We start from the raw sequence: 27258 nt of genomic DNA, 5'->3' as shown, positions 1-27258 counted from the left end.
AGAAGTGTAAGTAGTTACATCACAGCAACCATCCAGCGTCCAGCATTGCAACGACAGGACATCATTGGAGGAAATGTAACACAATCCAATGTTGAAACTGAACTGCCTTGAGCTAGTCATTTTCAGTGTCTGACAGATGTGGGTTATTCCTATTTCTCCTGAAAATATAAAATTGCTCATAGCACCTGTATTAGTTTGTTCTCACACCACTATGAAGAAATACCTGAGACTGGGTGATTTATACAAGGAAAGAGGTTTAATTGACACTACAGTTCTGCATGGCTGGGGAGAGCTCAGGAAACTTACAGTCATGGTGGAAGGGGGAAGCTCACTCATCCTTCTACACATGGCGGCAGGAGAGAGAAGCATGGAGCAAAGTGGGAAAAGCCCCATATAAAACCATCAGATCTTGTGAGAATTCACTCACTATCATGAGAACAGCATGGGGGTAACCAGCCCCATGATTCAATTACCTCCCATCAGGTCCTTCCCATGACATATGGGGATTATGAGAACTACAATTCAAGATGAAATTTGGGTGGGGCACAGCCAAACCATATCAGCATACCTGTAAATTTGCTGCAGTATTCTGTAGATCCCATAACACACACCCTGAATATGGAGGACTCTGCATTCATTCATTCACTGGCAATTTTGGTGGTCTCTTTTTGTTGACTGCAGGAGAAGCCGTACAAGTGCTCAGAGTGCAGCAAGGCCTTCAGCCAGAAGCGAGGCCTGGATGAGCACAAGAGGACGCACACTGGAGAAAAGCCTTTTCAGTGTGATGTGAGTTTGGATTTTTTCCCCCATAGTGTCTTCCAATAACAGAAAGTAGGGGTGTGTGTGTGTGTGTGTGTTGCATTGCTGGAATGTGCCTATGCCTGTTAATGTCTTATGCTATTTATAGCTTTTTCTTGCATAATACATGTAACTGCATTGTAATCATTTTATTCATCTTGGTTTACTGGCAGCAAATAAATTCTGATTTTCTTTTAGACATGCTTGTACCCTGTTTTAATACCATTGAGTTGTTCTTCCAAGGTGTAAATGCATGATGATTTGAGGCAGCTTTCATGTGTCTGGCCAAATCTTTACTGATTAATGACAGTTAAAGCAGAGATTTGACTGGTCATACATATTATTTACTTGGTTAAAGCCAAACATGTACAAAATTCCAAAATGCATATAAACTCCTTTGTGTTAAATAATGCTGTTATTAAGTGTCTAGGTTTTCTGCTTATGACATTTGAATTGAATTGGAATTATTTGACATAGCATACATTATTTCTGAAGGGAAAAAAATACTACTGTTGACAGTAAAATTAATCTGAATATTGATCAATTTAGGGGAAAAAAAAACACTGTTCTTTTGTGCGGGATTGGCAGTTGACAGAGAATTGACACAGATGTTAGGGAATCAATGTAAGAAAAAACATTAAAGCTGTGCTGTGTCATATGGCACAGTACAGAATTCTGCTTAAATATTGAGGGAAATTCCAGAACTTAGATCCATCATCATGTCCCAATGGATACAGCACAGGGTAAGCAGTCCATATGAAAGGAAACTCACAAACACAAGATGTTTTCCTTGTCCTTTCATGAAACTTCAGTGGTAAGGTTAAGGCAACAATGTACTCCCAGTGGGCATACTCATAAAAATACCTTTATTAACAGTGCACTTCTTTTAAGGAAAGAAACAGTTGTAGAGGAAGAAATGCACACATATAAAGCTCTATACTGAACAGAGCTACAGCCCTAGTTCAGTGATTTCAATTAGTTTAAGTCATTGCTGCTTTTATTGGAAGCATTTTCATAAAGGCAAAACCTATTTAGATGGTTTAATTGTACCGCGACACAAATAGCTGATATACGGCCCAGAAATTAAATACTAGCTGCATATGGACATCTTTCTACCATCACATTTAACCCATCCTTTTATCTATGCTGAATGCTTTTGTTGGATATTTCCTTAGGTGAATTGAACCATCATGTTATGTTTTTTAAAACTATGATGTTACAAGCTGACTTTTTTCTATCTGCTTCCGTCCCATTTATTTCTATGATGTGTTTAAAATTCTGAAATCTTCATTTACAGCCCATACTAATCTGTTGTGTAGAGATCCATATTTCTAAGTGCCTCCTAAACATTTCTGAAATGCAGACTGCTCAGTATAGAACTGTTTTTCTTTGCTCCAAAATCTTGTCCTCTTAACCTACTCATTGTGGATAGAAGTCACCGTTTCGCACCCCACTCCAATCTCTCTCCCTCTTAAAGAGCTCTCAGATTCATTAATTCCTCTTAGTTTTCATTTCTACTTGTAACACATAGCTCAGACCTTTACTGTTTCATCTACATGCAGTCTCCAGTGTGTGTGTTCTCTACCCTGTCACCCTACCAAGGTGCTGCATTTTTTTAAATTGAGGTGAAATTCACATGATATAAAATTGATCATTTTAATGTGAACAGTTCAGTGACATTTAGTATATTGACTATGTTGTACAAGCACCACCTCTCTAACTCCAAAATATTTTCATTGCCACAAAATAAAACTCCATACCCAATAAACATTTACACCTCACTCCCCTCATCCCTTAACAGCTACCAATCTGCTTTCACTTCTATAGACTTACCGATTCTAGATATTTCATATAAATGAAATATACAATATGTGACCTTTTGTGACTGGCTTCTTTCATTAAGCATAATGTTCTCAAGGTTTATCCACATTGTCTCATGTATCAGTAGGTCATTCCTTTTTATGGCTGAATGATATTCCATTATATTTTTATATCACAATTTGTTTATCCATTCATCTGTTGTTGGACACTTCTTTCTACCTTATGACTATTGCGAATAGTGCTGTGGTGAACATGGGCATACAAGTATTTGAGTACCTGTTTTCAATTATTTGTGGTATATTCCTAGGATTGAATTGCTGAGGCATATGGTAATTCTGTTTAACTTTTTCGGGAACTGACATACTGTTTTCCTCAGGAGCGACACCATTTTACATTTCCATGAGCAATGCACAAGGATTCCAATTTCTCCCCATTCTTGCCAACACTTTTTTTTTATTTAATTATCCATCTTGGTGGGTGTGAAGTATCTGACCATGGTTTTGATTAACATTCCCCAAAGAACTAATGATGGTGAGCATCTTTCCATATGCTTCCTGACCATTTCTATATCTTTTCTGGAGAAATGTTTCTTCAAGTCCTTTGCCCATTTTAAAATAGTATTGTCTTTTTAAGAGGTTTTAAATTTTGGATATTAGGCTCTTATCAGATATATGACATGCAAATATTTTTTTCATTCTGTAGGTTTTCTTTTCACTTTGTTGAAAATATCTTGAGATGCGTAAGGCCTTTTAATGTTGATGAAGTGCCCTTTATGCATTTTTTTCTCTATTTGATCATGTTTTTGGTGTTATATCTAAGAATTCATTGCCAAATCCAAGGTCATGGGATTTGTCCTTCTGTTGTTTTTTTTTTCTCTCTAAGAGTCTTATAGTTTTAGCTCTTATATATGGTATAAGGAAAGGGTCTATTCTTTGCATTCTTTTTCAGTCTTTCACTATTGAATATAGTGGGTTTTTCATAAATGCCCTTTATTTTGTTGAGAAATCTCCCTTTTTACCTAGCTTTCTGAGGGATTTTTTTTAATCAAGAGAGGATGTTGGAGTTTTTCACATACCTTTTCTGCATCAATTGAGATGACTATGTTTTTTTTTCCCTTTGTTCTGTTCGTATGATGTATTACTTTGTTTGATTTTCCTATTCGAACCACTGTTGCAGTCCTGAGATAAATCTCCATTGGTCATGATTTAGAACCCTTTTAATATGCTCTGAGATTCAGTTAGCATTTTGCTTGCTTGTTTGTTTGTTTTAGGATTTTTGCATCTGAATTCATAAGAGATTTTGGTCTGTAGTTTTCTTTTTTCATAACATATTTGTCTGACTTTATTATTAAGTTAATGCTAGCCTTACAGAATGAGTTGGGGAATGTTTCCTCCTCCTCTGTCTTTTTGAAAGACGTACAGAATTGGTATTAATTCTTCTTTAAATGTTTGGTAGCATTTATTAGTGAAGCCACCTGATCCTGGACTTTTCCTTGTTGGTATGCTTTTTATTTGATTCAACCTCTTTATTGGTCTTTTTAATTTTTCTATTTCTTCATGGGTCAGTTTTGGTAATTGCTGTGTGTTTCTAGAAGTTTGTTCATTTGATCATGGTTACCCAGTTTGTTGGCAAATTGGGTAACCATGATAAAATGGGCATATATATATATATAATTTATATAATGGACATATATATAATTTATATATATATATATATAATCAGTTTTTTACAGTTTTGCCCAAATGACACGTTACTCATCAATACTACTTTAACCTCTTAGGCACAGTCATTTGAGGCTGTGCAAATGGCCCAGCATGCCTATAGCGATAACTTTGAAATCTTTCTTTCTCCTGCCCAGGTCTCTCTTTTGAACCCTAGGCAGATATTTTCAACTGCCTATAGGACATCTCTCTTGTACTCCAAACTGAAATCATGATCTCCCAGATTTTTTAATCTCTCAACATGATCCTTTCAATTTCCCATATCTCTGAGGACTGTACCATCCCCAAATAACCCAAATCACATATCTGAGCCTCATGTTGGACACCTCTTTTCCCCTAAGCCATGAATGATAGCCATTATTCTAGTTAAGGTCCTAGTATGGGAAATACACAGAGATCCATGGTTTGCATATATTCTCTCTGATCTCCACTAAAACTCAGGAATATATAGGTGTTATTTGCATATATATGAAGAAGTCGAGGTTCACTGAGGTTGAGTGACTTGCCTGCAGTTCACAGCAAGTCAAGATTCTAGAGTTTAAGGTTGCAGCGAGCCAAGATCGTGCCACTGCACACCACCTTGGCCGAGGGAGCAAGACTCTGTCTCCAAAAAGAAAAAAAAAAAAAAAAAAAAAGATCTAGGATCAAAACCCGGATCTTTCTGAGCAGTTTACCATGCAGCTTTCACTCGCACCCTGTAATTCCTGCCTTTGCATCTACCTGTTTTTCAAACATACCACCATCTCTAAATTCTCAGTCACCTTTATTTCTCTAATTCTCTCACACCCTACATCTAATCCAGTAGCATATCCAATTGGTTCTACATTAAAATAAGTTCAGAGTCTGAACGTTTCTCATAACTCCACAGCTTTATCTCAGTCTCCTGGAATATTGCAATATCTTTTTAACTGCTCTCTCTCCTTCTGTCTTTGCTCCCAACAGTCTCATGCAGAGTAATCTTTGTAGAACCTGAGTCAGATTATATATTTGTAAAATGAATATAGTATTCATTTGCTCAAACCTTCCCATGACTGTGCATCTCATTTAGAGTGAAAACCAGTTTTATCATGGTCTGAAATACCTCAGGTGACCTGCAGCCCTCACCCTCCCACTCTGCTCTCTTTGACTCCATCAGCACCCTCCACCTCACTCTGGTCACATGGCCTCTTTAGTCTTTTTTGGACACATTGAACCTACCCTGAATCTACATCTTGGCCTTCGCATCTGCTGTTGCCTCTGCCTAGAACACTTTTCTTCCGGTTCCTTCATGGCCTGCTCATGTGCTTCTTTCAGATCTCTGCTCAAATTACTTTCTCTCTTATCTCCATTACTTCCTTAGCTCTCATTATATATTATTTGTCTTCATGGCACTTATATCCACCAAAAATTTGTTTAATTATTTATCATTTATTATAAGCTCAATGACACAAGGTTTTGTCTTTATTATTTATTGTTGGATCCTCAAGCCTAGAACAGTGCCTGGCATGTGGGAAGCATTCAATATTTTGAATGGATAAAGAAAAGAATTGATAACTACTGCTTTTGTTCATGTTTAAATCATTTCTGGTCTGGAGTGGAACAATAGTACTGGCCTCCTTGGCTCCAGTTTCATACTCTCTTGCTTGCTAACTGAATTATACTTTAGTTTCAGTCTCTATTTAGAATCCTTTAGTGAATTCCCACCACTTACAAAACATACATCCACTTTCTTGAAATGATTACCATGATTTCCAGGATTTGTTTCCAGCTTTCAACTCTAAATTATTTTCAATTTATTTCTCTAGTGACATCTAATCTTTAGCTTTTGTGAATTCTTTTCACTTCCCCAGCTGAGCCATGTTCTTCACGCTCACAGTACCTGTGCCTATCTTCTTCCCCCTCCCTGTCATATCATTCCCCCGCTTAGGACATGATAAACTGCCATGCATCCTTCCAGATCCAGGCCTTCTGCCAATTTTTCCTTAAAGCCTGCCTTCTTCTCTCCAAGCCATGGACTGCACGCTCCTCTGTTCCTCTCTTTGTACTATGCTCGTGACTTTACAAATGTTTCCACTTAGAACGTGGACTCCACAAGGGCTAGACAGTGTGTTCTTTGTCATTTTGTTCCTAGCAGAAGTGGTAGGCACATTGTATGTGATAAGTATGTGTTAACTGAAGATACTTATCTAGAATTTAGGTGCTTTCTGTTAAATATCTTATTTCACTTTATTGTAAAACAAAATCAGTTTACCTCCAGTCTAGAGTAAGAATAAATATTTTCCTAATGCACTCCTAAGTTGGAGTAGGGTGAAAGTTTGGATACGAATCACAGATGGAAAGAAAAGGAAGCATCCGTGTTGTACTACTTGAACTAGTTTTTGCTCTCCCCTGTTTGTAAAATGAAAGTTCTTGAATTTGGCTGATTTATACAGAGCATCATTTGGAGTCTTTTACTGACTGCATTCAGGTTCATGAAAACAGCTTTTAATGTCTGGGAGTCAGTTTTACAACTGTGACATCAGGTACTCTCTCCTGATATTTAATCCTGTACTCTGGCTCTCATTCAGCAAGCTGTTGGAGTGTTCCCATCTCATCCCTAGTGTGGAGCTTCTAGGACTTCCTTAATTCAGACCCATTATCAATGATTTCAGCATCTTGCTCAACTTCCTTTCCATTTTTTCCAGCTTGCCATTGCTCTCATTTTCCCATGGTAACTGTGTAAATGGACTTGCACTTTGTATCCCTCCCACCACAGTGGCAAGCTGAACTGTCTGAGAACCTTTCTTACATTTTCACAGTGGTTTTTATATATTTTTTAATGGTGTCAGTCAGGCAAATGGAAAAAGTAGGGTGAGCTCACATATCTCTGTTTGAAATGAGATATTTTAGTAATAGTTGGCCCTTGGGAGGGAGGATAGACTCTGAACCCAGACTGTCTGGGTTTAAATTCTGGAAACACCACCTAGTTCTTTGAACCTGGGAAACCTAGGTAAACCTGGGAAACCTTTTGTGTGTTCATTTTCTTCTGTAAAATGGGTTTAATAGTAATACTAATATCTACTTAAAAGCATGAATGTGAGGATTGAGCAAGTTAATATTTAGAAATTGCTAAGAGTGGCTCCTGGAACATGGTGAAAGTTGTAAGATAGTTAAGCCTAGGCCCTGTGCTGGACACTGGGATGAAATAGTAGAAGATGCCATGTCCCACCCTCATAGAACTCACATTCTTGTGGAGTATAGCATTAAACAAATACATGAGACCAGGCATGGTGACTCATGCCTATCATCCCAGCACTTTGGGAGGCCGAGGCAGGAGGATCGCTTAAGCCCAGGAGTTCAAGACCAATCTGGGCAACATAGCAAGACTCCATGTTTACAAAAAACAAAAATAAAAAATTAGCTGGCATGGCGGCACACACTTGTAGTCTCAGCTACTCAGAAGGCTGAGGTGGGAGGATTGCTTGAGCCTAGGAATTCAAGGCTGCAGTGAGCTATGATCAGACCACTGCACTCCAGCCTGGGTGACAGAGTGACACCGTGTCTCCAGAGAAAAACAAAAACAAAACAAAAAACAAAATACACGAATTAACATGCAATTACAATTCATGATAAAGACTGGGAAAGAGAAGGAAGAAAAAAGCCATGAGGCTATAAGTAACCTAAAAGATGAGAAGAATCAGCCATAGGGAAAAGAGCATTTCAGGAGAGCAACAGCATGAATTGAGGCTGGGAATGGGCATGGGGGAGAGAGAAGGCTGGTGGAGCTGGAGCACAGTGAGAGAAAGAGAGGGGTGCAGGGTGAAGTAAAAAAGAGAATTGGATGCTTTGCAGCCAAGTTAGGAAATGTATTGTGAATCTAATTTTAATAAGAAGCCATTGAAGAATTTGGTATCAGTTGTTTATGCTGACATTGGGTTTGGAGAAGGGGCGAGAGAAATAGAACAGGGGAATAAATGTTAAATCGATCTTCTTTATGATTATGAATTTGAATATATACTTATAAAAACAATTTAGCATTTCTTTCACTTGAAAATACTCTCCATTGATACTTTCTTCAATTTCTCCAGGATTATTCTGCAGTCTTTGGGGGTACTTATATTGTCCATAGAGATTTAATCAATCAATCATTGAATCTATCAACCATTATTTCTTCCTTTAATTCAAGAAATTTTTATGTAGTGGCTACTCTTGCCCTCATGTTCCTTAGTTTAGCGAGGAGACAGACATAAAAAAATAACGCAAATCATGAATGACACTTGAGGAAAGTGTTGTTAAGGAAAAGTAAAGGCCGCTATGAGAGCATTTAACAGAGACCAACCATCACCTGCCAGATGTGTCACGTGGGCTTCCTAAGGATGAGTAGGAGTAAGCTGGGTAAAGAGAAGTGAGAAATTTCTGAGGCAGGAAGCCCAATGGTTTCTTCAAGAACCTAGAGGAGGCCTGTTTAGTTTGGCTAGAGCTCGGTGATTACCCTACAAGTAGCAAAACACCATGGAACAATTTTAGGTAATATTGTGACATTTGTGTTTTCAAAAAATCATTTCAACTGTTACGTGGAGCATGGACTGGAGAGGATGAGGAGGAATGCAGAGAGATTCAGACAGTATTTAGCAGTGGGTTACTTTTGGCTTGTATGAGCGTGTCCTGCACATTAGAGGGCATTACTTGCATGCTTGCCCCTATGCAAAATGCAAGTAATATTCCCCATTTGTTGAGACAGTGAGATACCCCCCACAATTCCAAACATTTCCTGCAGAGAGGGGAAGGTGTACCACCTCTATTTGAGGATGATGAAGCTGGCTATTGCAATAATCTAGGCTTTAGTTTTCAGGGTGAAGAGATGTACATTGCCGCAGGCATACATGACATCCATTGGAATATGGGAAGAAAAATTACCTCTATGATTCCCGTTTTTTTTCAATTTCTATTTTAGATTCAGAGAGTACATCTGCAGGTTTGTTGTACATGGGTATATTGCATGATACTGAGGTTTGAGGTGTGAATGATCCCATCAGCCAGGTACTGAGCATAGTACCCAGTAGTTTTTCAACCCTTATCTCCTCCCCTCCTTCTCTGCTCTACTAGTCCCCAGTCGCTATTGTTACCACCTTTATGTTAATGTTTAGCTCCCACTTATAAGAGAATATGCAGTATTTGGTTTTCTGTTCCTGTATTAATTCACTTAGGGTAGTGGCCCCCAGCTGCATCCATGTTGCTACAAAGGACGTGATTTCATTCTTTTTTATAGCTGCATAGTATTCCATGGTGTATATGCACAACATTTTCTTTATCCAGTCCACTGTTCATGGCACCTAGGTTGATTCCATGTCTCTGCTATTGTGAATAGTTCTTCAATGAACATGCAAGTGCATATGTCTTTTTGGTAAAATGATTTGTTTTCTTTTGCATATATACCCAGTAATGAATGGGATTACTAGATTGAATGGTAGTTCTGTTTTAAGTTCTTTTAGAAATCTCCAGACTGTTATTCACAGTGGCTGAACTAATTTACATTCCCTCCAGCGTATAAGCATTCCCTTTTCTCTGCAGCCTCACCAGCATCTGTTGTTGTTTTTTTTACCTCTTTTTGTTTGATTGTTTTTTGTTTTTGTTTGTTGAAACAGAGTCTCGCTCTGTCACCCAGGCTGGAGTTCAGTGGCACGATCTTGGCTCACTGCAACCTCCGCCTCCCAGGTTCAAGCAATTCTCCTGTCTCAGCCTCCCGACTAGCTGGGACTACAGGCACCCACCACCGCACCCAGCTAATTTTTGTATTTGTAGTAGAGACAGGGTTTCTCCATATTAGTCAGGCTGGTCTCGATCTCCTGACGTCAGGTGATCCGCCCACCTTGGCCTTCCAAAGTGCTGGGATTATAGGTGTGAGCCACCATGCCTGGCTGACTTGTTAACAATAGCCATTCTGACTAGTGTGAGATAATATCACATTGTGGTTTTGATATGCATTTATCTGATGATCAGTGATTATGAGCATTTTTTCATGTTTGTATCCACTTATATGTCTTCTTTTGAGAAGTGTCTGTGAATGTCTCTTGCAATAATATATAAACACAGTAGTGCATATATATGTTTTATTTAAAAATGCAGATATTAGTTGCATTTTTTAATGGGGCTGTTTTTTGCTTATTCAATTGTTTAATTTCCTTACAGATTCTGGGTATTAGAACTGTTGGATACAGTTGTGAATATTTTCTCATTCTGTCAGTTGTCTGTTTATTTTATTGATTGTTTTGCTATGCAGAGCTCTTTAGTTTTATTAGGTTTCACTTGTGAATTTTTTGTTTTGTTGCAACTGCTTTTGAGAATTTAGTCATAAATTATTTCCCAAGACTTCTGTCCAGAATGGTGTTTCCTAGGTTTTCTTCTAGGATTTTTATAGTTTGAGCTTTTATGTCTAAATCTTTAATTCATCTTAAAGTTAATTTTTGTATATGTTGAAAGGTAGGGATCCAGTGTCATTTGTCTGCATATGGCTAGCCAATATCCCAGTGCTTATTGAATAGGTGTTTATTGAGTAGGGAGCCCTTTTCCTGTTGCTTATTATTGTCAACCTTGTCAAAGATCAGATGGCTGTAGGTGTGTGACTTTATTTTTGGCTTCTCTACTCTGTTGCATTGGTGTATGTGTCTGATTTTGTACTAGCATCCTGCTGTTTTGGTTACTGTAGCCTTATAGTATAGTTTGAAATTGGGTAATGTGATGCCTCCAGCTTTGTTCTTTTTGCTTAGGATTGCTTTGGCTATTTGGGCTTTTTATTTATTTATTTATTTTGGTTCTATATAAATTTTAGAATAGTTTTTTCTAGTTCTGTGGAAAATGATATTGGTTGTTTGATATTTGATAGTAATGGCATTGAGTCTGTAGATTGCTTTGAGCAGTATGGCCATTTTAATGATATTGATTCTTCCAATCTCTAAGCATGAAATATTTTCCCATTTCTTTGTATCATCTGTGATTTCTTTTAGCAGTGGTCTGTAGTTCTACTTGTAGAGATCTTTCACCTCCTTGGTTAGATGTATTCGTAAGTACTTTTTGTATGTGGCTATTTTAAAAACAGGAACACAGTTGAACTTTATTATCATTAAACAGATGGTCTGACTTTGGTGCCCTGGTTTGGGCACTGCTGGCTGGTCTCTTGTGAGGTGCAGTATCACATGTGATCAAAGGGAAGAACGCCAATTCCATGTTGGTGCTGTTTGGCTGACAGTCCCAAGGCACTTGTTTGCTTTCAGGGCACTGTTAGGATTGCAATTTGTGTCTCTTGGGCTAACAGAGATAAGGATTATATTATCTGTTTTTAAATAAAGTAATGCTTACAAAATGAACAAGTTGCTAAAAGAAGCCTGTACAGAAATGCAGATTGAAAATAATATTAATGATACAAACACAAGGTAACAAAAAGAAAGCAGAGTTAATACTACTAGTCAGTAGCAATTTGAGATGAAATATAATGACATCATCATATGTGATGAGAAGTAAGCCAAAAATGGAAATTATTAAGGAGACATCTGAAATATATATATATATATATATATATTTATATTTCCTATAATTGCCTATACATTTGTTAAAGATGACTTTGGCCTAAATATGTATCCCATCTTAAAGTCTTGTCTAGTGAAAATATAAAGCCATAAATATTAATTTAGCATTAAAATGTTTATTTTGTCTTTATCCTCAAAATTTTGTCTGTCTTTAATATATAAATACAGTAGTACATGTGTATGTTTTATTTAAAAATACAGATACTACAGTTGCATGCTGAAACATTTTCTTAGTGAAAGAGAAGCACTGGTCTGAGTAAACAGTGTCTCTGATTAAGGTGGTGGCAGTGGAGATGGAGACGTTTAGATGTCTTAATATCTTTGAGAAAAATGTGCAAAGAAGAACCGGTGGAACTTTGCAATTGATTAGATCAGATGAGGAAGAGTGAGACATTGGGTGAAGGTTGACTGCCACATTTACAGTCAAACCAGGTGGAGGGTCGGACCATTTTTTGAGACTTAGGTTTGAGAGACAATAATTCTGAGTTCAGTTTTAGACATAGTAAGTTTGGAGTACCAGTGAACTATCCAAGTGGTCAGTTAAGTACTCCACTGTTGAGATCAGAAGGGGGACTGGACTAAAAATATTACTAGCTAGTGATCTCCATATATGTGGTAACAAAAGGTATGAATACGATTAAGATCACCAGAGGAGAAAACACCTAGTGAATGGAGAAGAAAGCCAAGGATTGGGCACTGAAATCCTGACTGACTTACTTAGGATGGAGGAAGGGCCTATTCCGGAAAATAAAGGGGAATAAAAGGCCAGATAATTAGAAGGAAAACAAGGAGAGTAGATCATTATAGAAACTAAAGGAATGACAGGGGAAAGGCATGTCAAATGATGCTAAGAATTCATGTTAAATGAGGGCTCAAAAGTGCCAGGATTTAGCAATGTAGAGATTATCCATAACATTTCAGAGAGCCGTTTGGAGAGTTAAGAAGTCCAAGGCAGAAGTCTGATGTGAATGGACTTGCTGCTAAGTGAACATGGAACCATCACCCAACTAACTGTATTTTTTCATTCCAAAATAATATTTGCTTTCTGGTTATAAAAATGTACTTTTTAATTAGAGAAGAATGAGGAAATATGGAGACAAAAGAAGACAAATAAAATGATTCCCAATTTTCCAACCAATGTCAGCTAATATTAATCTATTGACATTTTCTTCATATACTTATTAATACAGATACAGTTATAATTTTTATTTCAATATTGTCAACTAAGTTGCCTTGATCTTATTATTCTGCTTTCTTTTCTTTATGTTTCTTCTTGCCTTTTAAGTATTTTTGAAATTACAATCTTGGCCGGATGTGATAGCTCACATCTGTTTTCCCAGCACTTTGGGAGACCGAGGCAGGAGGATCGCTTGAGCCCAGTAGTTTGAGATCAGCCTGAGCAACATGGTAAAATCTCATAGCTAAAAAATTCAAAAAAAAAAAAAATTAGCTGGGCATGGTGGCATCTGCCTGTAGTCCCAGCTTCTCCAGAGGCTAAAATGTGAGTCCAGGGAGGTCGAGGCTGCAGTGAACCAAGATTATGCCACTGCACTCCAGCATGGATGACAGCGACATCTTGACTCAAAAAAAAAAAGATTAATATTTTTAACAGCTGAAATTATTTCTAAATCTGATTATATCAAAATGAATATGCTTATTAACTTTAATTGGCCAAATAAGTCATTTGTAATTTTCACTTTTATATATGATTCTCTATGAGCATCCTGTATATAAATCTTTGACTAGGAGACATTCATACAAGTGATACTCCTGGTTCTTCAAAGCCTTGCTCTCTCTCTGTCTATCCAAGATTCTTCTGAGGAAGTACTACTTAGTACCCATTACACTCTATCAGCCTCATTTTGTACACTTTCATGCACATTCTAATCCCTCTCTTAAAATAGTGTTTGTGTATGTGTTATTTTTTGTAAATGTATTTCTCAAGTACAGTATGTGTGTGTTTGCGTTTTGCTTTTTACCCTAATTGAGTCTTATCTTTTAATAAGGTACTTAATACTTTTATATTGATTATTATAATTTATATACTTTATAGTCTGTCATCATATGCTATGCTGTTGCATGTTTCCTGGGTCTTTACCCTTTTCCTCTGATTTTTGCAACATGGACTTGGCTTTGTTTTGCAGTTGCCTCAAAGGTATTGAGTTACAAACCTTATGCTTACAAGCTATTCCAAAAGAAAATGTCATTTCCTGAGATGAATTGGCTGCATTTTATTGTTTTTGGAAATTATTTGTTTGCAAAGTCACTTGTATATTCCAGGGGACTGCCACTCTTTAGAACAGTGGTGTTTTCTTTCTATTCCACTTGTGCTGGCCTTGCCTCCCTCTCATTAACATTTGTCTGTTCTTTCCAATCTGCTGAGGAAGATGAAAGAGAGAAAAAAATATACACTGACATTTATTGAGTGTCTGCAGTATAGCCCTTATTTACACAGAGTATTTTATTTAATCTTAATAATCCTGCAAGGTAAGTACGTTGTCATTTTACAGGTGAGGAAACTAAAGTTAAAAGGCATGCTTGGTCATTTAATTTCCTTAGTAAATAGTAGAGTCAGAATTCCAGGTGGTTCTTCAACAAATACTTATTGAGTGCTTACTTTACAGAAATTGTTGTACCCTTTAGGGGACATAAGGGAATAAAGTATATGAAGATCCCTGCTCTCATGGAGCTGAGACTCTAGTGAGTAGAGAGAGACACTAAATAAGAGAGTAGGTAAATTACAGTGGGACAGAAAGTGACAGGTACTGTGTAAAAAGTAAATTTGAACAGAGTAAAGGGAATCCAGAAAGGATAACAGATTTCAGTTTTAAATTGGGAGGTCAGAGCAGGCTTCCTTGGAAAGTGATCAGACTCTAAAGCTTATTTTCTTTATACCACACTATGCTGCTACTTCTGTGTCAAAATTCATTATTATTGGATTATCCCCTTCTTACCCAATTAGGGCCCTGAGCCTTTCTGAGTTTCTTATTGCTGTGAATGTAAATCTTCTTTCCTCCATAAAGAAAGAGGGCAAGGATTTTTTGTTTTGTTTTGTTTCAGTGTAAGATTTTCCCAAGCCTAACCTCAATGAAAACTCCAGCTTTCTTTACAGTATTTTTACAAGCCATTTCCTCTCTCATTATATTTTTCATGGTGTTTTCACATTATTTAACATGTCTTATTTCACAACGGATATGATTTTGAAGAGTTTCATGTCAGTGGAATTTTTCTGAATAACATCAAACTTTAAACTCCATTTTTTTTTGGTAACTTGGATAGTTGTGCCTTGCATTTTCTGTGTTAATATTTTTAGTTATGGGGCTGTTTAATGCATGTTGAGCCAGGTGGGAATGTGGCAGAGCTCATATGAAATAAACTTGTTACCTTCCTTAGTTAAACAAAGTGTATATAATAAGAAATAGAAAAAAGAAATAGTGTGTAATAAATTTCTGCTTATGATACTTAAAACAGCATTAGCTTTTTATTTCACAAGTGGTACTAAACTGAAGTGATCACTGCTGAGAAATGTCTTATGCCATTTATGTTATAGAGAGAGATGCCATCTAGACCGTGAAGCATTTTGCTTAAATAATTTTATATGAAATGGCAAATACATTCCATTAGGATAAGAAAGGTATTGTTGCCAGGGAGTTGTTTCACTGGAAATGTTTAAATCCAGCAGCTGGGAAAAGGGAAGGGTGATTCGGGCACAAAGGACACCGATTAAATGCAGTAACTCTTATTAATTTTCTTTGCCAATAGTGTGAGTGTTAAATTTTGTTTATTCCAACAGTGATTTTTGTTTTTATGCCTGTTTCTACATACTTGATAGTAGGAATTTGCATAATGTATATTGTACAAATGATAAATTGTTGTATCTTCAGGTTTTTCAGTATAATATGGTTGGTCTTTGGGTCTTTTCTAGGTTTGTGACTTGGCTTTTAGCCTGAAGAAAATGCTGATTCGACACAAGATGACTCATAATCCCAATCGTCCCCTGGCAGAATGCCAGTTTTGCCATAAGAAGTTTACAAGGAATGACTACCTCAAAGTGCACATGGACAATATCCATGGTGTAGCTGACAGCTAGTGGGGCTGTAAAGGAATTAAACTATTCAGAAGGGCTCCTAATATGAATCCCAGATTTTTCTCACCTGATCAGCATAACAGAAGTAGCCAAAAGTGACTTACTGGTCTCATAGTTCTTATTTGCCTACATTTAGAGTCTGTAGATGCATATGCAACCAAAAAAAAGTCTTACTTTTAACAAGAAATGGTATAAATGGAAAAAAAATACAACTCCATAGCCTTGCAAAATGCAACTTGTGCTCTGTCTTATAAAAATGGAGAAAGGAGTCATGGCTCTCTTTCTTGGCCATCCCTCTGTAATGAAGTTTATAATATACTTCCCTAATAGGCCTTTTTATTTTATTGTTATTCTTTGTGTGTCTGTGTGTCTGTGTGTCTGTATGTGTCTGTGTGTGTGCACTCACTTGCAAATGCCAGTTGTTGCAGCTGGTTTTACCAATTTAAATAGAAATAAATCAAGATATCCAACTATTTCTTTGCAGATGAGGGTAAGAATAAGTTATCAAAGTCTCAAGTTTGATAGGAAAATAAATACTTGCTATTTTATATGATTTTGAAGAGTTTCATGTCAGTGGAATTTTTCTGAATAACATCAAACTTTAAACTCCATTTTTTTTTTTGGTAACTTGGATAGTTGTGCCTTGCATTTTCTGTGTTAATATTTTTAGTTATGGGGCTGTTTAATGCATGTTGAGCCAGGTGGGAATGTGGCTATTTTATAAGACAAACCAAGAGCTGAGCTTATCTAATAGCTCTGTGCAACAAATGAGTTTAAAATAGATATTTGATAACTAAAACATCTATTAAAATATTGCTCATTTTAGAGGATTCTTAGGAAACATTATTTATTCTCATCATTCAGATGCAGACATTCATGGTCTGGAATACTTTTATAAGTTCTACACAAAAATGACCATCACATTTAAATATTCAGCAGGCTACCCCTCTTGAATTTAGACCGTTTAGCTATAGAAATTAACAGTATACCAATATACATAATTAAAAATAGAAACCAAATAGATTCTCTGTATTTGGCAACAGAGTGGCAGAACAATAGTGGCATTTCCACATTTGTTAGGATGAACATAGCCCTTTCCCCTCTCCTTCCATAAAAGTGCACAGAACATGTTAGTGCAGATACAGTCCTCAGAGCATTAACATTCCATTTTGCAAACGACATTTTCCAGAATCTTGGCAGTAGGTAATTCTGAAACACTTTTGAATTACCTTCAATCATCCCATATAATTAGGAATCCAGAATACAAAGTACAAACTTGGCAATTGTTATGATTGAAATTGTCACTGATGCTTAAGGGAAATTGAAGCAAGAAGCATAATTTCTTCCTTTAGGTTATATTTCAGCAAAATACTTGACAGCAACATACAATGAACAGCTTGTTTGGAGAGATGATATGATACAATGTAATAGTGATGTCAAAATAACCTAGAGGAATATCCAAAAACCAGAAAAACGTTAAAATGAAGCCCAACTCATGAACCTCTCTAACTGAAGCCCAGTCGAAAGAAAGGAAGTATAGTTTTAAGGAAGTTATTTGGTTCTAATGAGTTAAGGAGAAAGGTTATCTGAGACACAGTTCTTTGACTTCAGGAATCTCATTTTAGAATTATATTCATGCCCAGTTCCAGTTTTAAAAAGAAACATAAAGATTCAATGTAGACATTTGAATGTTGTAAAATACTAAATTTGAAACTCAGAAGAGATAACTTTTAAAAACATAAATCCTAAAATTATAATTTAGAAGATATTTAAGTATAGTTATATGTAATATTTTGAATCTGAAATTATAGATTGTATTTTATAAAAATAAATTTTGGCCTTGTTTCTCACTATATCATTTGTTTCAACAATATATTTTTAGATCTAAAGTGTTTTCATTTTAATATGATAGTGTGTTTAATATCATTTGAATATAAAAAGACAGCTGTAAAATTTGGTAGTGTGTATTATTTAAGCACATCCTGTATATTTCTTTGAATGCTGCTTTCTCTATATGGGATGCTTTATATCCCGATTATGTGATGAATGTAAAACTTGAAAGGAGTCCAAATTCCAATTTTGTGTAATCTCAGTGAGTCACAGTTCACATGGCTGCTGGGGAAATTACCCTGAAAACTGTGGTGTCGCTATGCTGTGGAGTAAACAGACAGGGAAGAGGTGCTGGGCTTTATCCTGCTGAAGGTTTATAGACATGGAAATCTTTAGAAAATGGTGTAGAAGAACCTACACCAGAGAGTGGTACACCACTCTCTCCTTTCAGAGGACTGAAACCAAAACAAGTCCTTAGTAGACTATTTGTATGCTGTAAATTTTTATCCAAAAGACAAGTATTCATGGGTAGTTTCAGATATATTAACATTTGCTTGCTAAAACTTTTAAATTACTTAGTAATAACCAAAAAAAGACACTATTTTAGGCATGATTGATCAATTGAAAGCATAGATAATCATAGAGGAAAAGTCTTACAGACAAGCTGAAGTACAGGTACCTACTTTGAAATGTCTTTTGTTTCCTGCTGTGAAAGATTTTGGCTGGGGTATTTTCTTGGGAAAAGACCAGACCCTTAGGTGCCTATAAAGTCTAAGTAATTGAGACTTAGAAATTGGCTAAGTAAATTTAAGAGACGTTCAATAATGTAGGTGGGTTCAGATACCCTTTTATAACTGTCTTCTTAGTGTATTAACACTCAAGATGTTTGTGTATCTTTAATTTGCCTGTGTTTCACAATAACTGGCTTTTGTTTTCCTTTTCATGGTGTGTTGTTGGCTATATAGAGGCATTTATTGGCAAATTATAATCAGCAGTTGCACCATGGAAGTATTCTTGGTGATAAATTCTTGGGGTTACATAGTATAGTTAACATGTTATTTTCAAGAAACATGAGTGTGTGTGTCTGTGTGTGTGTGTCTGAAGAGTATCACTTATATGCAGTGCATATACATGTAAGTGCATTACTTTGCTCAAATATCTTCTGACCTATTGCAGTCAACTCATGCATGAGTGTGAACATGTATTACAGAAGGTCTTACAACCTTAGTTTCTGTTTTAGATTTTATGTGCTGCTTCCTTTCTCAAACAAAAGCCTGAAAGGAAAGAGGATAAGTACTAGAAATATTCATTTTTTTCCTTCACAAATCTAAATGTTGCTTATGAAAACTCATCTTAGAGTAACGAATATGTGGAAGTGGGTAGGTAGGAGGAAATGTGCCTCTTTAAAATCCTAAAATTTTACCATTGCTATTGACATTTGTTTGCATGTATATAAATGGAGCATGTGTAAATATAGAATTCCACTAGCATTTTTTATTTTATTATAAATCTATAATAAATCTATATAAATCACTACCAGACTTGGTGTTAGCATTTTATTTTACTATAGAACTATAGTACCATTCTATGGTAAAATCCAAATGAATTGCTTTAAAGTTGTTTTTGATGAATGAAAGAAATGTAATTGCCATTACCTCCAGACCTCATGCTTTTATAGTTTGTACATCCAAGTGTTTCTCAATCTGCAAAGTACCTCTGAAGTTGAGCCAAGTTGGTCTCAGGGCTATAAGAGATATTTTCCTTGCCTCTCTTCTCATTCCTGGTTATACAAAGAACAATGTGAAAAGGATCATCACTAAGAATGAATGAAACCTGGTAACTAAGAATGAATGAAGCCTGATTAGTAGCGTCTTAAGTAAAAATAACTTGATGCTCACAAATATAATTTAAGGGTAATAAAAGTTATGGCAAATGTTTCAGGTATTCCTTTTATTTTAAATTTATGTTTATCATTTTGATGTTGCCCCAATCTTGTGAGATTTTCTTGATACAAAAAATAATCATCTGAGTAGTGGATTTAGAAATTATGCATTCATTTAACTTTGATTTTTCAGAATCAGCTGAGGCACTAGTTCTTTGGAGCTGACTCATAGCCTTAGCTAGCTTGGGCTTAAAACTGTATTATCACTCTACATATTGTTAATTTGTTGTATGACAGAATAAAAACTTAACTCTGGAGCCTTCATTGTGGGCATGTTAAAATATTCTAGATATTCTAGGCCCAGGAAATAGTCTGGAATGTAACAACTACTTATATACTAAAATAGTGCTGCAGATCCAGTGTCCAAATTCCTCTTCTTCCTTTTTTAAAAAAATTCTTAACACAATACTGAAACAAATGTTCATATTTAGTTAGAAAATATATAGTATTTAGTTTCCTGAAATTAAAACATATATTTAGTTACCTAAATATTTGATTAGCATGTTTAGTTTCCTAATAATGCAGACTTTTAGCCAATTAGCATAAGGTCTTAGTCCTTGAACCCGTGCCACCTTAGCATATTACATGGTAGGAGGAAACTAATCTAAGATGTTAAATTATATCAATAATGCATATGTTTAAAATTAAGAAAGCATATAGGACCACTGAAGCTTGATCATCTAAATCAATGCAAAACAGTTCAAACAAAATATCACTGCTCCTGACGAGGGAAACTGTAGACCTACTAGGAATTAGCTACACTTAAAAAATTCAAAAAATATCAATTTATCTCTTTAAAATAGTATAAAAATGAAGAGAGTCCCAGCTCACAGTGGATACGTGAATCACTCCATTACTATTTTTTGATTTTGTCTTCTTACAGACTATCTAATAATGCTTTCTTTCCTTAATTTTATCTGATATCTTTTTCTTTAATGTTTGACTGGCATATCTTTTTTCATTTTTCTACTGAAAACTTTTCTGTGATTATATGAAAATTTTACATTTTTTAAATGAACTGATGTTAAGATTTCTTATTTTTTATCCTGTCTGACAGCACTGAATTGAGTGCTTTTCAGTCCGCGATGATGGCTTTGTCCTGCCTTTCTCACAGTCTCATCTTGCCTCATTTGGGTGGTGGCCTGAGCTTGTATTGGAGGCTCTTCTCAAAGAGAAATCTGGTGCTTCATACATAGCATATGAAATTTATCTGGACACATGTATAGTAATACATTTAAAGCTGAATGAGTTCATTATTGGAATTAGTGTTAAAACAATATATTATCTATTCATTCCTTAGTATCTGATAAATACATAAAAACATGAAGTACATTGACCCCAACTCTATACTTTTTATTTTCTGAAGTAATTATTAGCATCTGAAGAACCAAAATTGCCTTTAATGGATGAAAACTGGTTGGAAACTAAATGTTAATGACATGTGAGCAAACTATATAGTTCTCATTCTGTGTAGGCATATAAAGAGTATGGAGATGGGGAGCAATGCGACATTTAATTGATTATAACACTTTTATTTAAATTGGCAAACTGATGGGTCCTTTTGTGGATTACTACATGTAGTAATTAAGAATTTTGAGGCTGGACACAGTGGCTCATGCCTGTATTCCCAGCACTTTAGGAGGCCAAGTTAGGCAGATCACTTGAGCCCAGGAGTTCGACAACAGCCTGTGCAACATGGCGAAACCCCATCTCTACCAAAAATACAAAAATTAGCTGGGTGTGGTGGCACGCACCTGTAATCTTGCCTGTAATCTCAGCTACTCAGCTGAAGCAGGAGGATTGCTTGAACCCTGGAGGCGGAAGTAGCAGTGAGCCAAGATTGCACCACTGCACTCCAGCCTGGGCAACAGAGCGAAACCCTGTCTCAAGAAAAAAGAAAAAAAAAAAGAATTTTGAAAATCTAACTAGTGGAAATCAATCATTACTTTTGACTTGTCTAGTTTTATTACTGAAATGTAGGAAATCTTCTCTAGACCTTACTTCTAATCAAAAGGCTCACCACATAAGTAAAATAATTGTTTGCTGCTCATCTTCCACCTGACAAACACAGTACATAGCTTTATCCAGAAAAAAAAAAAAAAAGAACATAAAGCAGGGTCAAGTACAACTGTATCACTTTCATTCTTTCCTTCTCTCCTCGCATAAAATCCATCTCTTATGTTGTTTCAGCTGCAGTATAACTGGTGTAGTCTCCAGTTCTACCCTTTTAAGAGTGACAAGCTGGTTTTGTTCCTGGACTCAAATTATGATATTTAGGATATTAAATTATTTCCTTTCTGCTCTGACTAAAATATGAAATTGGGGTCTACAAATTTAGCTGTTTAAGATACTATTAGACTAAGTATGTGAGTTGAGCCAATTGGCTTTATCCTGATAAAAACTATTCCACAGTTTTCTAAGCTACAGATCTGACCCCAGTTGCATCAGTGCAGTAAAGGGCAGATGACTTGTTGTTTACCACAGATCTAGATAAAGGGGGTGTATGGATGGCACAGAGTCACTAGAATGAAACGAGGAATACAAAATATATGTTCTATAAGCCAAAACAATCCTGAGAAAGAACAAAGCTGGAAGCTTCACACATCCTGATTTCAAAACGTATTACAAAATTACTGTCATCAAAACAGTATTTATGCCAGTTTTTACTGGCATAAAAACAGATATGTACGGGCCAATGGAACAGAATAGACAGCATAAAAGTAAACCTTCATGTATATGGCTAAATGATCTTTAACAAGAGAGCTAAGACTACACAGTGGGAAAAGATAGTCTCTTCAATAAATGGTATTAGGAAAACTAGATATCCACATGTAAAAAAAGAAGTTGGAGCCTTACACCATAAACAAAAATTAACTCAAAATGGATTGAAGATCTAAATGTAAAACCCAAAACTTTAAAACTAGAAAGAAATATGGGGGAAAATGCTTTATGGCATTGTATCTGGCAATGATTTCTTGGATAGGACACCAAAAGCACAGACAACAAAAGCAAAAATAAACAAATGGAACTACATCAAACTTAAAAACTTCTGCACAACAAATGAAATAATCAGAGTGAGAAGCAACCTATGCAATGGGAGAAAACATTTGCAAACCATGTATCTGTTAACAAGTTAATATCCAAAATATGTTAAAAATTCCTACAACTCAACAACAATAAAAAACAACCCAATTGAAAAATGGGCAAAGGACTTTAGTAGACATTTATCCAAAGAAGATAAATGGCCAGAAAAAAAGCATACAAAAACATGTTCATCGTTACTAATCACCAGTGAAATGCAAATCAAAACCACTATGAAGTCTCACCTCACACCAATTAGAATGGCCACTTCAAGAAAAAGAAAATAAAAGATAACAACCATTGATGAGGATGTAAAGAAATGGAAAGCACTGTGCACTATAGGTGGGAATGTAAAATGGTACAGCCACTATGGGAAACAATATGGACGTTTCTGAAAAAAATAAAAAGACCGTATGATCCAGCAAACCCACTTCTTGTTATTAATCTGTATTAGTCCATTTTGTGCTGCTATATCATAATACCTAAGACTTGATAATTTATAATGAATGAAAATGTATTGCTCACAGTTCTGGATGTCGGGAAGTACAAGATCAAAGTGCAAGCACTGGCAAGGATGTTATTGTTGTGTCATTCCATAGCGGAAGGTGAAAGGGCACAAGAGAAAAGGGGATTGAACTCATCCTTTTATAAGGAACCTATTCTCACAATAGTGGCATTAATTCACTCATAAGGGCAGAGCGCTCATGGCCTAATCACCTTCTAAAAGTCCCACCTCTTAATACTGTTACAATGGCAACTAAATTTCAACATGAATTTGAGAGGGGACAAAGATTCAAACCGTAGTATTATCCCAAAGAATTGAGAACTGGATTTCAAAGAGATATTTGAACACATTGTAGCATTATTCACAGTATCAAGAGGTAGATGTAGCCTAAATGTTCATCAGTGGATGAATGGATAAAGAAAATTTCATGTACACCTACAATGGAATAATATTTAGCATTACAAAAGAAAGAAATAATTTCATATGCTATAACATGGAAACTTGAGGACATTATGCTAAGTGAAATAAGCCAGTTAGAAAAGGACAAATACTGCATCATTTCACTTAAATGAGGTATCTAAAGTAGCCAAACTAATAGAAAATAGAATGTAACAACCAGGGAAGGCAAGGAAGGGAAAATAAGAGTTGTTAAATGGGTATAGGGTTTCAGTTTTGTGAGATGAAAAAGTTCTAGAGCTCTGTTACACAGCAATGGGCAATAGTTAACACTACCGTGCTGTATACTATACACTTAAAAATTGTTAAGATGAAAAAAGAAAATGTATGTCCTATAGATAGGGTTACAATAATACTCTTCTAAAAATAAGTACGTTTAAATTAAAATTTCAGATAAAAATACTGCAATTTAAGAATTAAAACATCCTTCCTAAGGCATATATGTTATATGTAGAGTTGAGATTTAACCTTCATCTCCTGAGTTTTGTCTCTTTTCTTACTGGAGGTCATATTACAAATATACAATTTCAATTCTGAGTTTGAATTTTATCTCTAAATGGATAAAGATGTGACCTTCTTTCAGTACTCCTTTGAAGGAGTGATTTGTAACTTAAGTATAGAAACATATGATTATATATAATATAAATTTTTGTATCTGATGATTAAATTAAAACTAATGTTCAATTAGACCAAGTTTAGCTAAGTCAGAAAAGTAAGTAAAACATATTTTGGGGAAGGGGAAGGGAATGGTCAATTATTACCAACTTTGAATTTGAGATGAGTGTTAATATAGATATTTAATAGAGAAAATCTTTAAAAGCTTATTTAAACACCAAATTAATGACATTTTCACATTTCTTATATATTACCTTCTTCTTTGTAAATTACATCTTTAGCTAGTTTCCTGGATTGTCTATTGCAAATGCACAAATGTCTGAGAAGTAAAAATACACATATGTAATTGAAATGAATAGTATATAAACTTCATGTTATAAATCAGATATAAGATTATCAGTTAGAAGCACAAAGTATCCTGAACAGTTTTGCTTTAACTGAGGAAATACTTTAACAAAGGTACAATGTAACACATCAATTTGAAAATTTAGTTACAAAATATATTTTAGTTGATACTCAAAGCTATATAAGTCCACAATTCTCTCTATTCCTAGGAGAGAGAAAGGAAAGAAGAATGAAAGGAGTATTAGGCCCTTCTTGCATTGTCATAAATACCTGAGCCTGGGTCTCAGGTATTACCTATAAAGAAACAAATGTTTAATTGGCTCACAGTTATGCAGGCTGTACAGGAAGCATGGTATTAGCATCTGTCAGGCTTCTGGGGAGGCCTCAGGGACCTTTTCTCAAGGCAAAGGCAAAGCAGGAGAATGCATGTCACATGGCCAGAGCGGGAGCAAGAGAGAGAAGTGGGGTGGGTGGGGAGATACTACACACTTCTAAACAACCAGATCTCACAAGAACTCACTATTGCAAGGAGAGCACTAAGGGGATGGTGCTAAACCATTCATGAGAAATCCACCCCATGATGCAATCAACTCCCACAGGACCCCACCTCCAACATAGGGGATTACAATTCAACATGAGATTTAGAGAGGATACATATCCAAACTATATGAAAAGGAATAAAGGACAAAAAGAAAGAGGGAAGAAAGACCATAAATTTGAAAAGATGATAAATCTGTAACATCATTTACTTAACTGAATGATGTCAATTTTTTTAAACAAAACAGATTTAATAGTATCTACTTGTTGAGTTTGTTTTGAGAAATAAATCAGAAAAAGCATAACACTGTCTGCAATGGATGCCTGACACAGTTCGAGTTCAAGAAGTGGTATTGCCTTAGCTCCTCCAAATATTTCACCTGTCATCCTATATATGCTGCTTAGAAACCTCCCACCACTCCTCAGCATTCCAGCTTACACCCTGAAGCAAAATAGTCATGAGCCAAATTGATAACATTTTAATTTGTATATCATGACATAACTATAGTGATAGAAGCATTTCATTTGGGAATATTTTTGAAAGTCCTTAAGCACTGTATTTACCAATTTAACACATAATACTTTATTAATGATACCTATTCTTTTAACTCAAACATCAAAAGAAGATATTTTATCAGTACCTAGACTATCAGGTATTTTTTATTATGTTTGAACTAAATCCAGCTCTTATCTTAAAACTTAATCTAATCAATAACTTTGATTTTATAAACCTTCAGCTACCTACCTCCTTATTAACAAAATTAAATAATAGTATTCAAATATTCAAAAGAGGGAATAACCTTACTATATTAATCACATTTTAAGTGATATAGCTCATATCAAAATGAAATTTGCCATAAGTAATAAAAACTGGCTATTAAAATAATGTAATTACATCAAAAACCACAAATTAATTCAAATGTTTACATATGAATCTAAATACATCTTTCCTTTTTTAGACACATTAAAAGAAAAGGAAGAAATACTCTGAGAAGATTAAGAAACCGAAATTTGTCATTTATGCATTATGGCTAACTTCAGCTGATATTTTGGGGGAAGAAAAAGGTAAAATGACATACTATGAGATGAAAAACAAGTTTACATCTTTGAAAAATAATATTAATGTAATATTCAATGTAATATTCTTTGAGAATATTACATTAATATTATTTTTTATGTAATTCATGTATTTATATAATTTTTATTCATGTAATTATTCATGTAATTATTCTTTGAGATAATTTTTGAATACTGGTTCTCTGAGCAAAAGAACAGTAGTGAAATATTATAAAATTAAAGGCATTTTATAATACAGGATCATGTTGGTCAGACATGAGTACTGTTGCAAATTAGATAAGCCCCAAAATGAGAGCATTAATTAGAAGTGCCCCAATGTGGTTGATAAAGGGAACCTGAGCAGCCAGAAATGATAAAGAACACAAATCTTGAAGACCTGAGTGTCTTTTGGCCTTCATGGTATCTGAATAGTAGGGTATGTTAACATCTCTGAAAAAAAGCCTGATTTTCATATTCTCTTTAGTCTTGCTATCGTTAGAGACTCCAGGAGAAGTGGATTTGTTTTCTTAATCAGATTAGATATGTTCATGGAACTGGTCCAAATATGACCTTCTTTCTTGCTGACAAGGAAGTGCTTATCTGACGGGGTATGTTTCTTCAATTAAAATATTTCTCATCTTATTTGGATGCTTTTTAGTCTCTGATATAAGGGGATATGCTTGGATATGAATGTTAAATGTTGAGGCTCACTGTATATCAAGCTTTTGTTGTTTATAATTGTTGTTGCGATGTGTTTTCAGAAGGAATTGTCCCGACCAAAATGTCTGACATTAACTGATCTTTCTCCACAGAACATCCTGTGGTAAATTATTACATTAATGACTCCCAGTAAATCATGGCTCCTGGCACATGAGTAAGCATAAGCAAGGCAGTAGAATAACCTCTCACTCAACCTACAGAAC

The 27258-nt window shown here is 35.4% G+C and overlaps 1 protein-coding gene across 6 annotated transcripts in view; it reads left to right on the top strand.

Moving 5' to 3' along the window:
• PRDM5 (PR/SET domain 5) overlaps window positions 1-19332 on the top strand; it is a 230495-nt gene extending 211163 nt beyond the window's left edge. For 2 of the 6 annotated variants that reach the window (XM_019026066.4, XM_019026065.4), the window contains 2 exons: window positions 682-786; window positions 15807-19332. In XM_019026066.4, coding sequence (XP_018881611.1) covers window positions 682-786; window positions 15807-15971 — 270 coding nt within the window. In that variant the 3' untranslated portion in view covers window positions 15972-19332. Of the gene's footprint in view, window positions 1-681; window positions 876-15806 lie in introns of those variants that run through there. The other 4 variants (XM_055385798.2, XM_055385797.2, XM_063705516.1 and 1 more) reach the window with 3 other exon arrangements.
• The last annotated feature ends 7926 nt before the right edge of the window (window positions 19333-27258 follow it).

Source organism: Gorilla gorilla, chromosome 3 (genome assembly GCF_029281585.2).
Source record: "Gorilla gorilla gorilla isolate KB3781 chromosome 3, NHGRI_mGorGor1-v2.1_pri, whole genome shotgun sequence".
Lineage (NCBI taxonomy): Eukaryota > Metazoa > Chordata > Mammalia > Primates > Hominidae > Gorilla > Gorilla gorilla.
The sequence above is the reverse complement of the archived record's forward strand: the minus strand, read 5'-3'. Positions and strand labels throughout refer to the sequence as shown.